The sequence below is a fragment of the Rhineura floridana genome, chromosome 5 (assembly GCF_030035675.1).
Source record: "Rhineura floridana isolate rRhiFlo1 chromosome 5, rRhiFlo1.hap2, whole genome shotgun sequence".
NCBI lineage: Eukaryota > Metazoa > Chordata > Lepidosauria > Squamata > Rhineuridae > Rhineura > Rhineura floridana.
In genome coordinates, this window is record NC_084484.1 from 94,485,146 (window position 1) to 94,502,901 (window position 17,756).

The 17,756-nt window shown below is 41.7% G+C and overlaps 1 protein-coding gene across 3 annotated transcripts in view; it reads right to left on the reverse strand.

The window, feature by feature from the left end:
• Window positions 1-1,031: 1,031 nt before the first annotated feature.
• Window positions 1,032-17,756, reverse strand: part of RRP1B (ribosomal RNA processing 1B) — a 29,069-nt gene continuing 12,344 nt past the window's right edge. Inside the window, exons 9-16 of one of the 3 annotated variants that reach the window (XM_061627535.1) lie at window positions 16,308-16,399; window positions 15,303-15,400; window positions 15,095-15,114; window positions 13,783-13,908; window positions 11,607-12,337; window positions 9,968-10,102; window positions 4,726-4,837; window positions 1,032-2,489 (exon numbers count right to left, since the gene is read on the reverse strand). In XM_061627535.1, coding sequence (XP_061483519.1) covers window positions 2,296-2,489; window positions 4,726-4,837; window positions 9,968-10,102; window positions 11,607-12,337; window positions 13,783-13,908; window positions 15,095-15,114; window positions 15,303-15,400; window positions 16,308-16,399 — 1,508 coding nt within the window. In that variant the 3' untranslated portion in view covers window positions 1,032-2,295. Of the gene's footprint in view, window positions 2,490-4,725; window positions 4,838-9,967; window positions 10,103-10,377; window positions 10,483-11,606; window positions 12,338-13,782; window positions 13,909-15,094; window positions 15,115-15,302; window positions 15,401-16,307; window positions 16,400-17,756 lie in introns of those variants that run through there. The other 2 variants (XM_061627536.1, XR_009762782.1) reach the window with 2 other exon arrangements.

Here is a 17,756-nt window from a genome sequence, read left to right on the forward strand (position 1 = left end):
AGATATGTAATTTTAAACTAATTTTGCACATATTGTATCACTGATTGCAGTTAACCTCTTGATTATAAGCCACCCTCCTGCCAGAAAAATCATACAAATTAAGAACATTCATCATTTCAGAAGTCCCAACACTCACATTACCTTAACATTTATTAAGAAATGTTGCTGGTTTTGTCAAGGGCAGCCCCAGGTTTGGGGGTGGGAGGTGGCCCCAGGGAAGTCTAGTGGGCCCTACTTCTCCACCAGTGGTCCTTGGTGGGCTTACCTAGCAGCAGCACACCCATTTTAACTTCCTGCTATACCCTGAATTAATGTTACATCATGAGCATTGTGGAAAATGTCAGTGCTGGCTAGAGTTTGCTATCTAATGTGGCTTGGGAAATAAGACTCAGAATAAAAAAACATAAAGGAGGGCCTAGGGGAAGCATCAGTGGTGAGGCCCTACTAGGGCCAAGCTGCTTCCTGTTAATATCAGGTGCTGATGCTGGCCCTGACTTTTGTCCTACAACACACTTGATAACAAAACCATCTGTGACTATTGGGGTAACCTCAGTGTCCCAAGGTTCAGATCACTAAAGAAACTCTTATCCCCAGTCTCTTTATAGTTTCATTTTTCTAGCTGGAGATTATTACATCACCAACATAATGATACACACACAACGGCATATCCTTGTCCAAAAGTAAATTACAGACTGATTTTGGTTCCAATTTCCCATGATCTTAGCACAATAATTAGTCTTCCACAGCATATCCTGCATTTGTTGCTTTTTTATATTAAAATTAGTTTAGAGCCAATATTAAATGCTGATATTAAGATGCTTTCCTTCCATTATAATCTCCTGATCAAAGATATTCAACATCTGATACAAGATGTCTCCAGAATTCAAGAATTTCAGTCTTAACCAATTAACACTATTTAAAACTGCAAGGAGAAAAAACAACCACCAAGCACACTCAGAACAACAGTACAGGCCACAGAGACAGTAACACAGCAAAACAGCATGAGACATTTGAAACAGTCACTGAGAATATTGTTAGTTTGCAATTTTATGATCACTCTGGAGAAACACTAACTGAATTGACTGTCCAGAAGAACTATTTATTCCGAAGCTGGAGTACAAAGGAGAGAAATAAACAGACAGACAAATATACCACCAAGATCTCTTGGTCAAAATAAAAAGTCACCTACATGACCCAGTGTCTGACAGCAGTGTTTCCTGGATTGTGTCTTCATGCTATGCTGCATTTAAGAAATAAGGGACTGAGAATCTAACATCCTAAGTAAATAAATTATCTGGTACAAAAAAGAAACTGTTCTGTACTGGATCCAAAGGAAAATGAAAGGCACCATCATAGCATACTGTATACTGAATATTATTAAATCTTATTTACATTGCAGATTAAAAGTGTGGCCTTACTTTCAAAGATACTTTACTTTCAAAATCATCTTTACCCTGTGTCAAAAGGCATTAAGGCTTTCAGAAATAGATAAAAGGCCACACTAATCCAGCTCCTTTTAATGAAGGGAGAATGACTTGACCTTGTCTCTATCCAAGATTTTGGGGTAAGAACATTAGAAAAATGCAAACATTTACCAGAAATACAGACACTACACCTTCTTACATAAAAAGAAGCTAACCGGAAGTAGGCAACAGTACTATTTCAAGTGCTCAGGAAGTATATGTCAACTGGAATACTTGGGTCAATGAGATGTGTTTTAGCAAGTGGCTACCCAATTGAGGTTCAAGCCTTTTTCTACAGAAGGAGTTCACCTCAACACAGACATTCTAGTCTATTCTAAACCCCTTGGTAGGAAGATAAAAAGGAACTGGCTTGTAAGGAAAAAAATAAAGAACAGGAATTATGTGAGAGGGATTGTGTACTTCTTAGCTCCGTGGAATTAAACCTATAAATGTTGAAAATTCTTCATCAGAAACACAAAAACAAAATTCAACAACAAATGCTTAACAGAGCGCAAGCAGCAATGGTTTAGAACAAATCTTTACAAACTTACAAAATTTGTGATAGGGCTATTTTGAAAAGAAAAGATGGGCCTCCATAGTTGGAACCCTAAGGTCATATGTCATTTATATTATCTTTCTTTTGTTAACAATATGCAAAGCCACTTCAATGTACAGCCAAAGAGGTGCTTATTACAGTTAACAGAGTCACAGATCACACAATCAGAACCCTGTATATACTATCTGATTAACTTGAAAAAGAAGATTTCTGGAGGGATTTTGGGAACAATTGGTTACTGAAATATTCTGTACAAAAACTACTCTCTGTATTGGCTTAGAAGAAGTCCATAGCAGTTGGTCTTTTCTTGGTTGGCATTGAAAAGGGTTTCTTGATTTGAGGCGTTATTTCTGCAGAAGAGGTGGAAGGGGACTTCAGCACCCCATGGGATGGTTTCTGCTCAGGGTTGAAAGCCACCCGGGAGGCTCCCTCTGGGCTGACTAGGATGCTTTTATCTGTTGTCTTAAATTCTGTCAAAGGTAGATTAAAAAGCAAAAACTTGAATCTTGCATTATATACTGTTACTAGGCATGCAAAAAATGTTTCCATGGTAGCTAGAGCTGTTGAGGCATAACAGGAACCCAGAAAGATTATGTGGGATGGGAAAACAAGCTGAATGCGGCAGACCGTAATGGATTCTGTATCTAGTGGGAAAGAGTCTCTCAGCAGGATAGGCTGTACAGTAGGGCCCCGCTTCTCAGCACCCTGCTTTTTGGTGTTTAACTAATATGGCACCAGTGGGGCGATCAGCTGGAGGCGGGGCTGGAGCTCCCTGCGCTCCAGGTGATCTCACCCGAGGAGGGAAAGATCAGCTGTAGAGCACTACAGCTGATCTCCTCCTCTTCTGGCGTGATAAGACTCCTGCGCTCGCTCGAGCTGATTGCACCAGAGGGGAAGATCAGCTCCAGCACACTACAGCTGATCTTCTCCTCCTCGGGGGCAATCAGACTCTCCCACTACAGCGCCGGAGACGATCAGCTGATCTCCTCCTCTTCTAGCACAATCAGACGCCCGCACTCCAGCTGATTGCGCTGGAGGAGGGGAAGATCAGCTGTAGCGTGCTACAGCTGATCATCTCCTCCTCTGGCACAATCAGTGGGTTAGGTTCCAGACCCCCGCGCTACAGCTGATCTGCTTTTCAGCAGTTTTCGCTTTTCGGTGGGGGTCTGGAACCTAACCTGCCGCATGAGTGGGGCCCTACTGTATGTACTTTAGACCAGTAGTTCCTACACTTTTTCGTCCCCCACAGAACATTTGAAAATGGCCAAGGGTCTTCGTGGCGCACTTAATTATTGCTTCTGCCTGTTGTAGCAAATGTAATGCACTGTACCAGATGCTGTATGATTTTTAATGCATTTTTATTGTTTATTGTGTTGTATTACAATTTAAATTCCACAGAATTCAAATTGTAAGTGTTCTTCACGGAAACATGGCAGACCATCTGAATGAAGCTCAAGGACCACCGGGAGTCTTGTGTGCCACAGTCTGAGAACCTCTGCTTTAGATCATCAGTGTCAACTGGGCCTCACGGTTTCTATAAATGTTAGTACAGTAGGTAAGAAGGTTTTAAGAGCAGCCTGCCGGATCAGACCCAAAGGCCTGTCTTGTCCAGCATCCTGTTTCCAACAGTGGCAAATCAGGGGATCACAAGCAGGACATATGGCAAAAAAGCATCCTCCTGCTCATGTTCCCCAGCAACTAGTATTCAGAAGGATGGTATTTCTGATATGGAGGTAATATATAACCATCATGACTAGTAGCCATTGATGCACTCAGGGGCAGAGTTCAGGTCAAAACACGCTTCTCAACCCAGACCGTGATGAATCTATGCAGTTGTCTAAAATTTTTATTGAGCAGCCAGTCATTTTCATGATTTATTTATTTATTTATTTTATTATACTTGCATACTGCCCCATAGCCAAAGCTGATTGTTCTGTATTGCTCTTAAAAGTTTTTTTTAGGATGCTGTACACCACCCAGATGTTGCGAGTGGGCGGTATATAAATACTTCACTTTCTCCCTTAAAACTGAGTACATTAGGGCCCCACTCATACGGCGGGTTATGTTCCAGACCGCTACCGAAAAGCGGAACTCATTCAATAGAATGGTGCCTGACGCCCGAAAAACGCTGTAAGAGAGAAACAAGTGCCGCCGTACTCTAATTGAAAGCCGTCGTATTAATGGAATGCTGAAAAGCAGGGCCCTACTGTATTTGCCATTCATTGTTATGTGAGCATGCAATACCTGTTGGAAAACTGTACAGGCCTCCTCCCAAACCAGCCCGCCCGCTCCCTAAGATCTAATGGAGAGACCCTTCTTAAGTGTTTTGTCTGTAGTGAAGGCACAATCAGTTGCCATAAGAGAAAACCTCCTTGCTGGCTGCACCTAGACTATGGCACACCTTGACCATGGGGTCGTTGGCCACCTCCCTTACTGCTTTTTGCTGATTGGTGAAACCTTTTCTGTTCTTGCAAGTTTTGACTTGTCAGGGAGACATTTTACATGGTGAAAACCGTTTGGAGCTTTAATTTTAATACCTCTTAATTTTTATATTGGTTTATATTGTTCTATTATAGGAATGTTGTGTTTTAATTGTTGTACACTGAGTAGTGCAAAAGGTAGTGCTAAAAGGGTAGGCTGTAAAACTACATGCACAGATAAAACCACTGTTTAAAACTGCATCCCATCCTCCACCGTTTTACCTGCCTGGTTTCAGGGGAGCAACAAGGCTTGCAGTCAGTGTGAACTCACCAGCAGTCATGTTCTTATTCAGTCCAAAGGTGACCTTTTTGGAGTTGGAAGATTGTAGCTTGCTTAACTACAAAGAGAGATTAAAATGGCAGATAAAGTTGCTGGTCTAGACCAGTTAAACCTTTTCCTTTATTTATTAAAATACTTTTCACACCTCTCCAACCATCTGAGATGCTTCACAAAACACAACGGAAAATTATCAATAATAATTAGTGTATAGTTTGATAAATTTAAATATTTGCAATTTTTGTGCAGTATTAAATATTCACTTAGGTTTGGCTGTGTTTTATATAGGAACACCTTTTAATATATAAATACAACTCCTACTGAATGTATTTGCAGACTAGCTATTTACTGGATAAAATCAAACATCCAGGAAGAAAAAACGTCTACAGGTAAGGTCTTGCTCCAGCTCTAACAGGGATGCAAGTTTATTTCAGTATGAAGGAAAAGCTAAACTAAATGGGGCACGCAGAGTTCAGTTTTCCTTTGTTTTGAAATGAATGCACTGCAGAGCAAATGGGTTTGCTTTTCAGTACTCCTATTCATTCCATTTGGAACTGAAGTGGGGTGGAGGGAGAGAGGAAAGAACCTATTTGCTTATTTACTCTCAACATACCACAAACTACATTGTTCTGAAGCACTGTGGGTACAACATCAGTGTGAAATAGTGGCTAGAGTGTCAGACTAGGACCTGGGAGACGAGGGTTCAAATCCTCATTCAACCATGAAGGTCTCAGGGTGACCTTGACCCAACCTACATCAAAGGGTTATTGTGAGAATAAAATTGGGGAGGGGAAGTATGCCACATTGAGCTTCTTGCAGGAAAGGTGGGACATAAATGTAATCAATCAATAAATGTGAAGGCCAATACACGTGCACACAATACTTTGGAACGATACAATATCTGAGGCACTGCAGGTAAATACAATGGTATCCTCCAAGAACAGCTGCTGAAATCAGACTTGTTGCTGCCATAAGCAGCAACCAAAAAAGAAATCAGTAAAAAAAAGGGGGGTGGGAATTTCTACAAACAAAATAATGAATGAATGAAGTCTAATATTGTAATAATGAAAATAAATTAAGTACTAATATGATAGTTGCATACGCATACCTAGCTTGTAATGGGAGGTTCCAAATTTAACCTCATTATAGTAAATTACAATACTTTTGGACGGTGTGTGTGTGTTTTAAAGTGAGAAACTAGTAACCTTTCTGAAGTTATAGTTCTGAGTGTGTTGTGTGATGAGGGGCTCGGTGAAGGGCCTTCCATATATACGATTAATCTTAATTTTAAAAAAAAGACACCCCCCAACAAACAACAGCAAAAAGGGGAAAAAACAACATCATCAGTATGGATAAATGTTTAACTCTGTGAGAATATATTATCTATCGACTTTGCTAAACAAGCAACCAAGGAAATGGTGACAGAACATTGAAGCAATGCGTAAAGGGACAGGTCTTCACTCCACAGCAACAGAGAAAGTCAGTAACTGGGGGGAGAACAAAAAAGAAATGCTTCAAAAGGCAGCCATAATTATCTGTATTGCTGCTGCACTTTAGCACACCTTTTACAAATGAGCAAACCTCCCCATATTTACCTGTTTGGCAAGTTTTGTTTTCACCCCCACCCTCAAAATATATAGATGAATGTCCTACATACGCTCATTTTAGATCATTAGGGCTACTGCAGAGAAAGCCTCCCTACATCGGGGCAATTAACCTGCAACCCTCTGGATGCTGTTGGACTACAATTCCCACCATTCCTCAGCATTTGCCATGCTGACTGGGGCAGATGGGAGTGTAGATCCAACATCATCTGGAGGGTCACAGGATAGCCACCCCTGCCCTAAATGATGGGATGTTGAATAGGACCCTACACTCAATCTTAAATCTAGTTTCCCGCAAGAGGCTTTGAGATCTTCACCCCAGCCCCTTACTGGCAATAGTCCTCTCTGCCTCAAAATAGAGACTGTATCTGCAATATATATTTAAAGCAGTATCATGCCATGATGGTTTCCCCCAAAGAATCTTGGGAACTGTATTTTGTGTTAAGGGTGCTGAGAGTTGTTAGGACAACCTTCTTACCCTCAGTTACCAGAGTTCCCTAGGAAGAGGGTTTGATTGTTAAATCACTCCAGGAGTTGTAGTTCTATTGTGGGGAATAGGAGACTCCTAAAAACTGTCAACACCCTTAACAAACTACAGTTCCCAGGATTTATTTGGGGAGAAACCATGACTGTTTAAAGGGGTAACAATACCACTTTAAATATATAGTGCAGTTAGGGCCAGTCCTGCCCTCAAATAACAATTTCCAACCAAGAAGGAATATACCCCAGAGGAACTCTTGTGACACTGTGAAAAGTAAGTGGCATACAATTTAAATGTGTCTCCTTCCATGAGAAATGGAGCCAGGTATGCTAGCTTATCATACTGCTAACCTGGGAAGGAAGAGATGGAAACATACTAAATTCTGTTATAGAGGTACTTAGATTTTTATGGCATAGCAGCTACGTTATATTGCGCCATACACTATATTATGTTACAAGTGACCACCTCAATGGCCTACTGAGATGACAAAGCTGTGCCTGGACTATACCACTTCAAACTGAAAGAGGAGGCTCACAATTGTTCTTGTATTATAAAAAAACAAATTCCCTGAATGCTGATAGCTAGGATACCAGGGAGATAGTTACACAAGAACCCTTTTCTTCCCAACAGCTAGTTTTCAGAGCTCAGGGAATTATTTTGGACAGTGCAACATTCAATTGTGTGAGCCTCTACTTGCAGTGGTACATCCCACATGCAATGTTACCACACTTTAATTGGATCACAAAATTCCTCCACAATGACGTGATGTTTGTAGCCTATTTTATTTAACTAACTTCCATGTAACTCCCAGCTGCATTTAGCAAGAATTTCCAGAATCGTTGCCTTCTGCATGTAGGAAAGCAGACTCATAAAGCACAACTGTATCACAAATGGGCAGGTACAGACATAATGAGGCTTCCCTGTTAATCGGTTGTTACATGCACACTACTACTCTCTACCCCTCCCCCCCAAAGAAATTATCCCTCCTTTTCTTAAGCAGTCGATCAGCTCCAGGATTTCCCTTCACACTGTATCTGACGGGCTGAAGAGAAGTTCTGGTTAGACTTATCCTTGTTCACACTGAAACTAATTCATTGCTTAACTGTGGTTAAAGGGGAAAGGAGAAGGGGCACCCCAAGGCATGTTGTTCAGTTATTCAAAGTGGGGTTCACGGGGAGCCAGTTTTTCATTTATTTATTTTATTCCTGCCCTTCCTCCTAGGAGCCCATCTGTAGACTGACCCACTGACATATAAACATAGAAAGTTCTTAGAAAACAAACCAGCCGTTGCACTTTTTTGGAAAGTCTCCAGGCTGTTTAATATGGGGGGGGCTCCCTCCTCCCCCAAATACTGCATTTCCTTGGGGAAAATCTGTCAGGGGCCACATGCCACTGGTGGGTGAAGCCCAAAGAAAAGTGATCCACCTCACACACAATCTATTCCCCTCCTGCACCCCATCATCACCCCCCTTTTCTCTCCCTCCCTGTCTCATCTTCTCGCTTACCTGGTGTGACCATTAGGCTTGGGGAAAAAAGTTCTCATTACTCATAGTCAATTTATTTATATACCACATTTTCCACAAATGCATCTGTGCTCAAAGCAGTTTCCATTACTGCCAATGGGAACTTTTCCCCTAAGTGTAATTGCAGTGTGTGATTTTCAAGGGCAGGGGGGAGGCCAGCATGCAAGGAGAGAAGGGTTAATCTGCCCTTCTGTGCACTGCCACCAACATCTGCAATTGCTCCCTCCTCCCAATTTACTTAAAAAGTCTCAACACTGGTCAGGGCCAAACTACATGAAACAAACATCAAGCAGGTAGACATTTGCATTTAATGTGAAGGTTTTTTTTTTTTTTTTAAATAGCATTAAGTTTTTTTGTGGGGAGGGATTTAACACACACACAATCCCTTTTCTGACTCTGGCATTTGGCACGCAAGGCAAACTTCCTTCCAATGCAGATATTGCCTTCAGAGGAGGGATTTTCCATTGGACCAAAGCACTGAAGGAAAGGATTAACCTCCCTGCACCTGCTGTGATCCCAATCATTATTGTTCCCTGCCCCCAGCTGATGCTATGTTTCCTTTTAAAAAAAATCTGCACATATAATACTAAGACACAATTAATGTTGAGTGCAGTTTGACTCAGACACAAACAGGTCTGAAAATCTTACACCTGAAATTTGCTAAAAGTAAGTATGGCATTTCTTCAACTCATGCTGGGCAAGCCATCAACGTTTTCACCCAAGGGAGACCACAGGGAGAAAAGTGAGGCCTCTCCTCAGAAGCCTGCTCTCCAATAACTACATTGCACCTGAGGACCGCTCAGGGTTGTGTTGAAAAAACCCCAGTACCTATTAAATATTAGGGTTTTTTTTACAAAAACTCTAAATGGCTCACAAAATGAATACCCATCAAAGCTAAAAGAGAAAATCAAACAAATACTAAAATCCCAGTGACTGTAATTCCAGTAACAGTAATCTATCAATTCCAGCATGACTGGCTACATGTAGGTAAGCACTGAAAGTAATTATGGACAGCGCTAGATGATTGAAAAGGAAGCAACACTCTTTTGCCAGAATACACATGCTGTTTCCTAGTTAACAGCACTTTGTACACCACTACTATTTCTACACCATGGAAAATTTCTTGGTCTCCAAGGCAATCAAACTACATATCTCCGAAGTCTTTGAGTCACAAACTCAGGTAGCCTTGTTTGTTACAAGGGTATGGAGTGGGGAACCTGAGGCACAGGGGCCAAACGCAGCCCCCCAGTCTCTCTATTGGGCCCTGGAGATTCTCCTTAGGCCACCTTCTCTACCCAGCCACCCCTTCTCAGGTCACATCCTTCACCGGCCTTGCGGCACACCCTCCTTGGGTATTTTTGCCTGGCTGGAGTGTGTTCCTGAACTCAGAGAATGTCTTTTGCTTGCCTGGATGGAGGATAGAGAGGAATGTGTGCGCACATGCAGAAACTAGCTTACTGGACAAAGGTAAAATTTACATCTGTTGTACAGTCTGGCCCTTGCAAGTCACCACCTGACAGAAGGGAACGTGGCCCTTAGGCTGAAGAAGGCCACCCCTTCTTTGTGGCAGGCTGTATCTATACCTGCAGGGCGGTAATGCTTCCTTTCGCTTTTCTAAAGAACGCTGGCTTCGGCAGAGTTGTCTTTTCAAACTTCACGAAGTCATTCCCGATCTTGGCCTTCTTATTCCTTAGCAGCACGGCAGCACCACCAGTTTCCTGCAGGGAGATAAAGGAGCAGCTGAGCATGGAAGACCAATTAGCAGAGTCAGGACACAATAATGCAATGCTTAACAGTGCTAGCCCGTTATCTCTAAGGGGCCCTGGCTTAGGCTTAGTAATGGTGTCAATTATGAAAGGAAAACTATTAAGCTTTTGTTGATGCTACAGGCAGCATCTGACACGGGGCTGCCTCGTAAGCCCAGAAACGCATGGTAGTGAAAGAGGCCCATTGGCGTTACATTCTTCACTCTACATACAACAGGGTGTCCTACCTTTGTGGGCCAGTGGGCACATTTGGAATTTTGAGAAAGTGCCACAGGTGCCAGTCACAAATGGCTGCCGTGGGGTGTGAGGCCTACACAAAACAGCTGCCACATCTAAAAGAACAGAAAGAGCGCTCGGATCACAAAGCGTGGGCACCCTCCGCCACCATCGACTGGGAAAAGGCACCTTCACTAGCCACTGCTGCTCATAAGGCAGCTTCCTATGTTCCTGTGCTCTCACTCACAAAGAGCAGCTCTCCTCTGTTCAAAACGGGAGGGAGGGTCCAATGAAATCTGGGACTGCTTAGGAGGGCATGTTCAATGCAGAAGAGGCCAAGCCAGCACAAACAGGAACAGAACAGGTTTTTGAGGGGATATTTACTGAGACCTTTTGCAGTTGCCACAGGAGGTACCAGAGGGCACACTAGTACCTGCAGGCATCACACTGGCGACCCCTGGCATACATCACCGTCAACGTTCTGGATGTCCATGACTTTTATGCTTTTTTATGGCATTAACGAACCCTTTACAACAATGTCTCCTTTAAGATGGCAAATAACAATCATCCCAAGAATATCAAATTCCAGATTTAAATCATCTCATGGAAATACAAATATTGAATCAATTGCTTGTTTAATTTTACAGCTAAACTACCTGTACTACAGTCAAAGCATTCACTTCTCAGTTTCAGAAAATAGGTAAGAATTCAAAAGAAAAGTGATTTCAGGTTTGCTTTTTTCCTTTATCTATATAGACAGCAGCTTTTATTCCCGTGTGGGGAACCTCTGGCCCTCCAGATGTTGCTGAACTACAACTTCCATCAGCCCAGCAAGAATGGCCTCGGACGATGGGATATGCTGTTCAGAAACATCTGGAGGGGCAAAGGATCCCAACATCTGTTCTATTTCTTCACCTATATTTTACTAGTAAAGCCAACCATTAAATACATCCTCCCAGCTAAGAGCAGAAACATCTGCATTGTAAGTATAGCTGTTTGAGGCAAGACTACGCAGATCTGGTGGAACATGTAAAGCAGCCCACCAGAATATTTAGCCTAACAGACTGCTGCACCTGAGAAGAGCCTTTCGAGCTCCTGGTTAGCTGAGGTGACGAAGGGAACTGGCTAGGGTGGAGCCAGATGTCGTAACCTGCTCCACCCCCTGCTCCCTTTAGGTTTTAATTTCTACCACAGCATAACAACAGGTGGTAGAAACATTACGCCATGCAAAACTACTTACATTGTTGTTGCTCTTCTTGTTTTCAACTTGAGTTTCATTTTCTTCTACAGAATTGAGGACTTTCTTGATTTTCTTTTTCTTTTTCAAGTTGATCATTTTTTGCTTGGAACCCCTAATCTTAACCAAATCCCCCAACTTTTGTTTTTTCTTCAATTTAACTTTTTGGAGCACTATGCATTCTGATTCTGCAAGGCTTTCCTTCTTGGGCTGCTCAACAGCCTCTGCGCAAAAAACGCTCCCGGAGATCATTACAGGTTCTGCTTTCCGTTTCTTCTTAATCCCTTTACTATCACGGCCTATTGTAACACAGTGGCTGGGATCCTCCTCGGTACTAATATTAGCCTGTCCATTCTGACGGATAGTTTCTATAGCAGTATTCTGTAGACTGCCTTTTTTCTTCTTTGGTTGTTTCTTTATACTGTTTACCAAGCACGTCAACGTCTTCAGCGCAAAATTGCCACCAGGTCCTCCACTGGGTGTTGACGAAGAACCAATTTCATTGGCCTCTGTACTTAAAGACTTCTTTGGTCTTTTCTTACTGTTTAATGATTCACAGTCCTGGTTTGATTCTTTGGATCCTTCTTCATGGACTAGTCCCTTCTCATTAAGTTCAGCAGCAGTGCCAGAGTCAACCATCTGACTGGACTTCCTCTTTTGCTTCTTCCTTTTCTTCTGTGGCCTTCGGTTGCCCTCCTCTTCCTCAGTGCCATTTTTTCTGTTTCCAGTACACTCTGTCAAGACAAAAGAAATAGCTTTTAAGTTTAAAGATGAAGCCATTACCTTTCTTCCTGCCAGCTGGGAAGGGAGCTCCGTTTGAAAAACAGAAAAAGAAAGAAAGGCTCTGACTGCTGGCGCCTGTGATGAGCAATGAATTCTTCCATTAGGCTGTGCTTGTTCGTGTCCCAGAGATACTGCTCTAGCCACCGCTGGGAGACAGAATGCTAAGGAAGATGAGCCATTAATGTGATCACAACAGGGCAATGGTTACTTTTTATTTTATTAATTTTCTTACATTTATGTCCCGCCTTTCTTTCATCCAGGAACTCAAGGTGGCATATATGTGGTTCCCTGGCGGTCTCCCATCCAGGCACTGACCAGACCCAGTCCTGCTTAGTTTCCAGCAAGGTGATGGCCTCATGTGCCTTCAGACCAAACCCTGGGACCTAAAAAATATGCTATTATTGTAAGGTATTTGGTGCTAACAGGACAGATGATAACTACTGTGGTAGATCGGAACTTTTTATGAGCCCAATTCAGAAAATCACCCCCATGGGATTATTGGGGGGGGGGGAGGTGTGAATTGATGAACCAGCTCTATGTTTGTAGGCTCCCAGCATGATTTAAAACCCGGATTGCTTCAGATTTTCTACCTCAACACATGGATGGTTGGCAGAAACAGGACTGGCAAGGACACAATGGTGGGGGTGGGACAGTGAGCACAGCCCTACTCTTCTCAACAAGTAACTGAAATTGCGAGTGAGGGGCAAGTGCGTAAATAAGGATACATTCATGGACAAAACTCTAAATGCTCAGGCTTTCCCAGACCATTAACACTAGTCCCGGTCACCCTCTACTTAAGTTACATAAAAAGTGATGAAAAGAAATAAAGGTGTTCCTAGACAGCTTTGTAACACTGTATGTGACTTCATACAAGTATCAGGATAATTTGGCTTAAAGTCCCATTTCACAATGTTCAGAGTCTGCAGAGGAAAGGCTGGCCAGCCTATTGATTCCACATGAGAGCACAGCGTGCAGGAATCTTGTTGGGAGCGCTCAATTTTGCAACACACTCAAGACTTGCCAAGTAGTGAAAAAAAGGTCCTTTATTTGTCATCCTATATTTTTGATTATAATTGTGGTATTTGCTTTTTGTGCAATATGATTTTAATATATTTCTTAATCGCAAGGGGTATAGAAATGCTTTTCTATTAAACAAATAAAATAAAAACCTGAGGCCACTTGCAGACCTTCCACTCCTTCTAGCTAATACCCCAACAGCAGCAAACATTTCAATACATTATTATAGTAAAGCTCAGTAATAATTGGCCAGTCATTTAAAAAGAAAAAGGACAGACTCATAACAGTTCAGTCCTTCTGCTCCCCTGGAAATAAGGTACAGGACTGCAGGCTAAGTCAGAGTATTTCACAAGATGCTGCCAGCTACATTCTCTCCCACCTTCTTTTTCTAGCTTAGGTTCATGCACGGGTTTGCCAGATTTTCTTTTCCACTTCCTCCTGCTGAAGGTATCGTCATCTTCATCTGTAGAAACGTCTTCAGGAAAATCATCTTGTGGAAAGGTCCCTAAAGTGAAAGAATACTGGAATGAGTTGCTCTAAAGCAAAAAGTATTTTGGAGATCCTTCATGTACACATGAATTCTCTCGTTTTACTTCCTTCTATACTCCAGTGTGTATATTTCTCCATTATTTTAAATGTCAAGCAGATCAAGCTGTTCATTTAAGAGAAGGGCAAGATCTTATCGCATAAATTCCAAACCATAAAGCAGGGACAGGCAACCTTTTTTTCTACTGAAGGACACATTCCCTTGGGGCTAATCTGTCAGTGACTGCACACTGGCAGTGGGCAGTGCTGAAGCAAAAAAATTGGTAGGCACCCCTGCTCTCTTTTTTCCTGTCATTCTCCATTTTGATCCTCATTAAGCTACACATCCTCCCAGCTTTCCCCCACTTGTTTACCCCCGTATGAAATTAGTCAGGGGCCATATGAAATTGAGCAGAAGCCACATGTGGCTTTTTTACTGCAGGTTGTCTACCTTTGCTTTAGAGCAGTGGTTCTCAAACTTTTTTGGTTCGCGGAGCACTGTAAAATATATAAAAAATTTCTGGTGCACTTCGTGTATAAAATTAGAAATATATCAATATATTTTAAACTATGAATAAAAATAAACTATAGAAAACTATTACTTACCCTATACAAATGGGTTTCTTGTCATTTTTAAAATATACTTTCATAATATTTGAGGCACACCTAGCCTCCTCTTAGGGTGCACCAGTGTCCCTGGGCACACCGTTTGAGAATCACTGCTTTAGAGCAAGGATGGGGAACCTGTGGACTCCAACTCTCATCAGCTTAGCCAGCAAGGCCAATAGTTAGATGATGAGAGTTGGCATCCAACAACATCTGTGGAAGGCCACAGGTTCCCCACCCCTATTTAGAGCAACAAATATTATAATCTGAGTGGTTGTGTTCTGCTAAGTTCTACTCATTAAAATAAATGGACCTATCAAGTCACGTCCATTCATTTCAATGAGTCTGATTTTCCGTCTGATTGTGCTTTGAATGCAAATCATGGATAGTACGCCTTTCAAGTTAAGAGGACAGGCAAATGCCCTAAAAAGAAAAAAGGAGGCCTTTCTGGTATACATAAGACTTCCACTGCAAATCTAAGATTATTGTATTTCTCCCATTTGCTACTGTACAAATATTTGTGGAAACAAAATTAAAGCAAAATGTCCTTGAAGCCTCACCTTCTGCAAGGTCATGGAACCTGGAAGACAAGAGGAAAGAAATTATGTTGTTTCAGTAACACACACAAATAATGAAGAGCTGACATTTATTGCAAGGAAACAGAGATAAAAAGAGCAGGGGTGTTGGGACTCTAGAAAGTAGAAGGAAAGGTGATACTTAGAGAGGTCAATGCCATCAGAAACAAGAATTAATTTCAAGGGAACTTACTTCTTAACCACTTTGTAGAGGTGCTTTCTGTTAAAAGCAGGTGTATTTTTTCTGCTGGCCAATTCAAAGAGAGTGTCGCCAACAGCTTTATAATCAAACTAACAAAATAAAAAAGAAATGCATTACAGAAATTTAGATCAGCTGCATTTGATCATTTAACCCAGAATCACACAAGCTTTGACATCATGTCACCCTTCTAATAACAGTAGGGCCCCACTCATACAGCGGATTACGTTCTGGACCCCCGCTGAAAAGTGAAAACTGCTGAAAAGTGGAACTCATTGAATAGAATGGCGTGCAACGGCCGAAAACTGCCATAAAAGAAGAACAAGCGCCATATGAGTGGGGCTTTAGTCTAATTGCGTCTAACTGAGACCGTCGCATTAGCGAAGCGCAATAAAGCGAAGCATTGTAAAGCAGGGCCCTACTGTATTTGTTATTTATTAAATTTGATAGCTGCTTTTCTACACAAATATGTGCACTCAAGTAATAAAAATTAAGTGGATATATAGAAAAAATAAAAGCAGCATATACACCTCATGGAGAATATTTGCCCAGCTCCTACAACTCCATGTGCTTTATCTCCATCAGTCCAAGTCCACTCATCCTACCAGCCATGCCCCTTCACCCGAGGCCCGTGGTTACTGATCATACAGCAGTCAGGCCTCCCTTTCAAAAATCCCAGTAGGATCAAGAACTGCACTTCAGGATATCGTGAGCCTTGACCATTTATAGGCCAACACATGCAAAACCGCTCAACACATATTGGTGTCCCAGGTCTAGCAATTTGAGAACCAGCGATTTGGTCTACGCTTAAATCAAACAAGAGAATAATAATGATCTTTTGCCAGTTTCCCCAACAAAAAAACTCCAGCAAGCTAATTTAATATTATTTCTAACAGTTTATCTGAAGAAAGTAGCCCATGGAGTTTATCAGATTTAACAAGGCAATCACTAGTTCCCAAGCACTACACAAATTAGTACGTTATCAAAGATGGCATATACCTGGAGGACAGGTCCAATGTTATCATCTGCACCTTCTAAAAGGTTGTCTGGGTCTTCCAAACCTAGTGAAAATTTGCTTGGCAAACCCTTGTCTGCAGAATCAACAAACAAAATATTTAACAGAGCATTGGAGGCAAAATCCAGAACAGTCTTAACTCAGATCAATGAGGCCACCATCCGCACTCCCAATGTTTTCAACAAGCTGTTCCATGTTTAAGTTTGCACACCAGCATCTTAAGGACAAAACACAAAGATATTCATCTCCATTCACATTAAAAGGGGCAGAGAGGTAGGAAAACAGCATGTACAATCCATCAGGTTAAAACAATGACCACACAAGTGGGAGAACCTGAAGGAAAGGAGACAGGGCACTAAGAGGCAGAAGGGCTGTAGCTCAGTGAGCACATGCTTTGCATGCGAAAGGCCCTAGGTTCACTCCCCGGTGTCTCCAGATAGGGCTGAGAAAGACTCCTGCCTGAAACCCTGGAGAGCTATTACAGGTCAGTGTTGGCAAGACTGAGCTAGATGAACCAATGGTCTTGACTTGGTATAAGGGAGCTTCTCAGGATATCTAAACGATGGGCTCATGCCAGTAGGGTGGCTGAAGCACCAAAAGTGGCGGCTGAACTGCAATACTACCAGTTTGCTCTTTCTTCTTGCTGTCAAGATTATTCCTACAAGAGGTTTTCTCTGCTGAAATGCTTTGTTACTTATTTTTCTTCACTGAACTTCAATAATATATATATATTAGAAAGATTATTCCTACAACCCAGTTTCCTGCCTCTAGGTTTTCTTCTGCAGCTACTACTGCTTCAGCACTATCTGGCCAAGTCACCTGAATCCGGGACGAACAACCATATATAATTATAGCTATTTAAATTATATATATTTACACCCACAAATACAAACCCATAAGCAATAGCAAAGCAAGATGGAAGAATCTGTCTGGCAGATTCATGAAGCATAAAAGCCTCCACCAGCTCATTTAACCAACAAGGCCCATTATAGCAAGAATGTCTTTAGTATTAATTAATTTAGTATTTATTAATTTACAATAATTTCTAGTGTGTTCTTCATCCCAAAGGAGATCAGAAGGGTGACAAAAATATATATAAAATTAAAGTATAACAAATATAAAACGAACAATGGATAACACAGCAGCCAAATTCTCCAGGAAGCCTCAAAAGCCTGATTTTCAAAAGAAAAAAGTATTTTATTATTATTATTAGTTACCTGACCTTCACCCAAAATCCCAGGGTGGTTAAAACACTTTTAAAACAAAGCATTAAACACAGGCAAAAACAACCTAAAATCACAAAATAGGGTGTATCCTAAAAATATACACCTCGTGTCAAAGGCTAGGGTAAAGAAGTGCATCTTCAGCATTTGCCGAAAGCTATACAGTGAAGTTGCCAGATGTACCTGGGTGGGTAGAGGCTGCCACAGAGA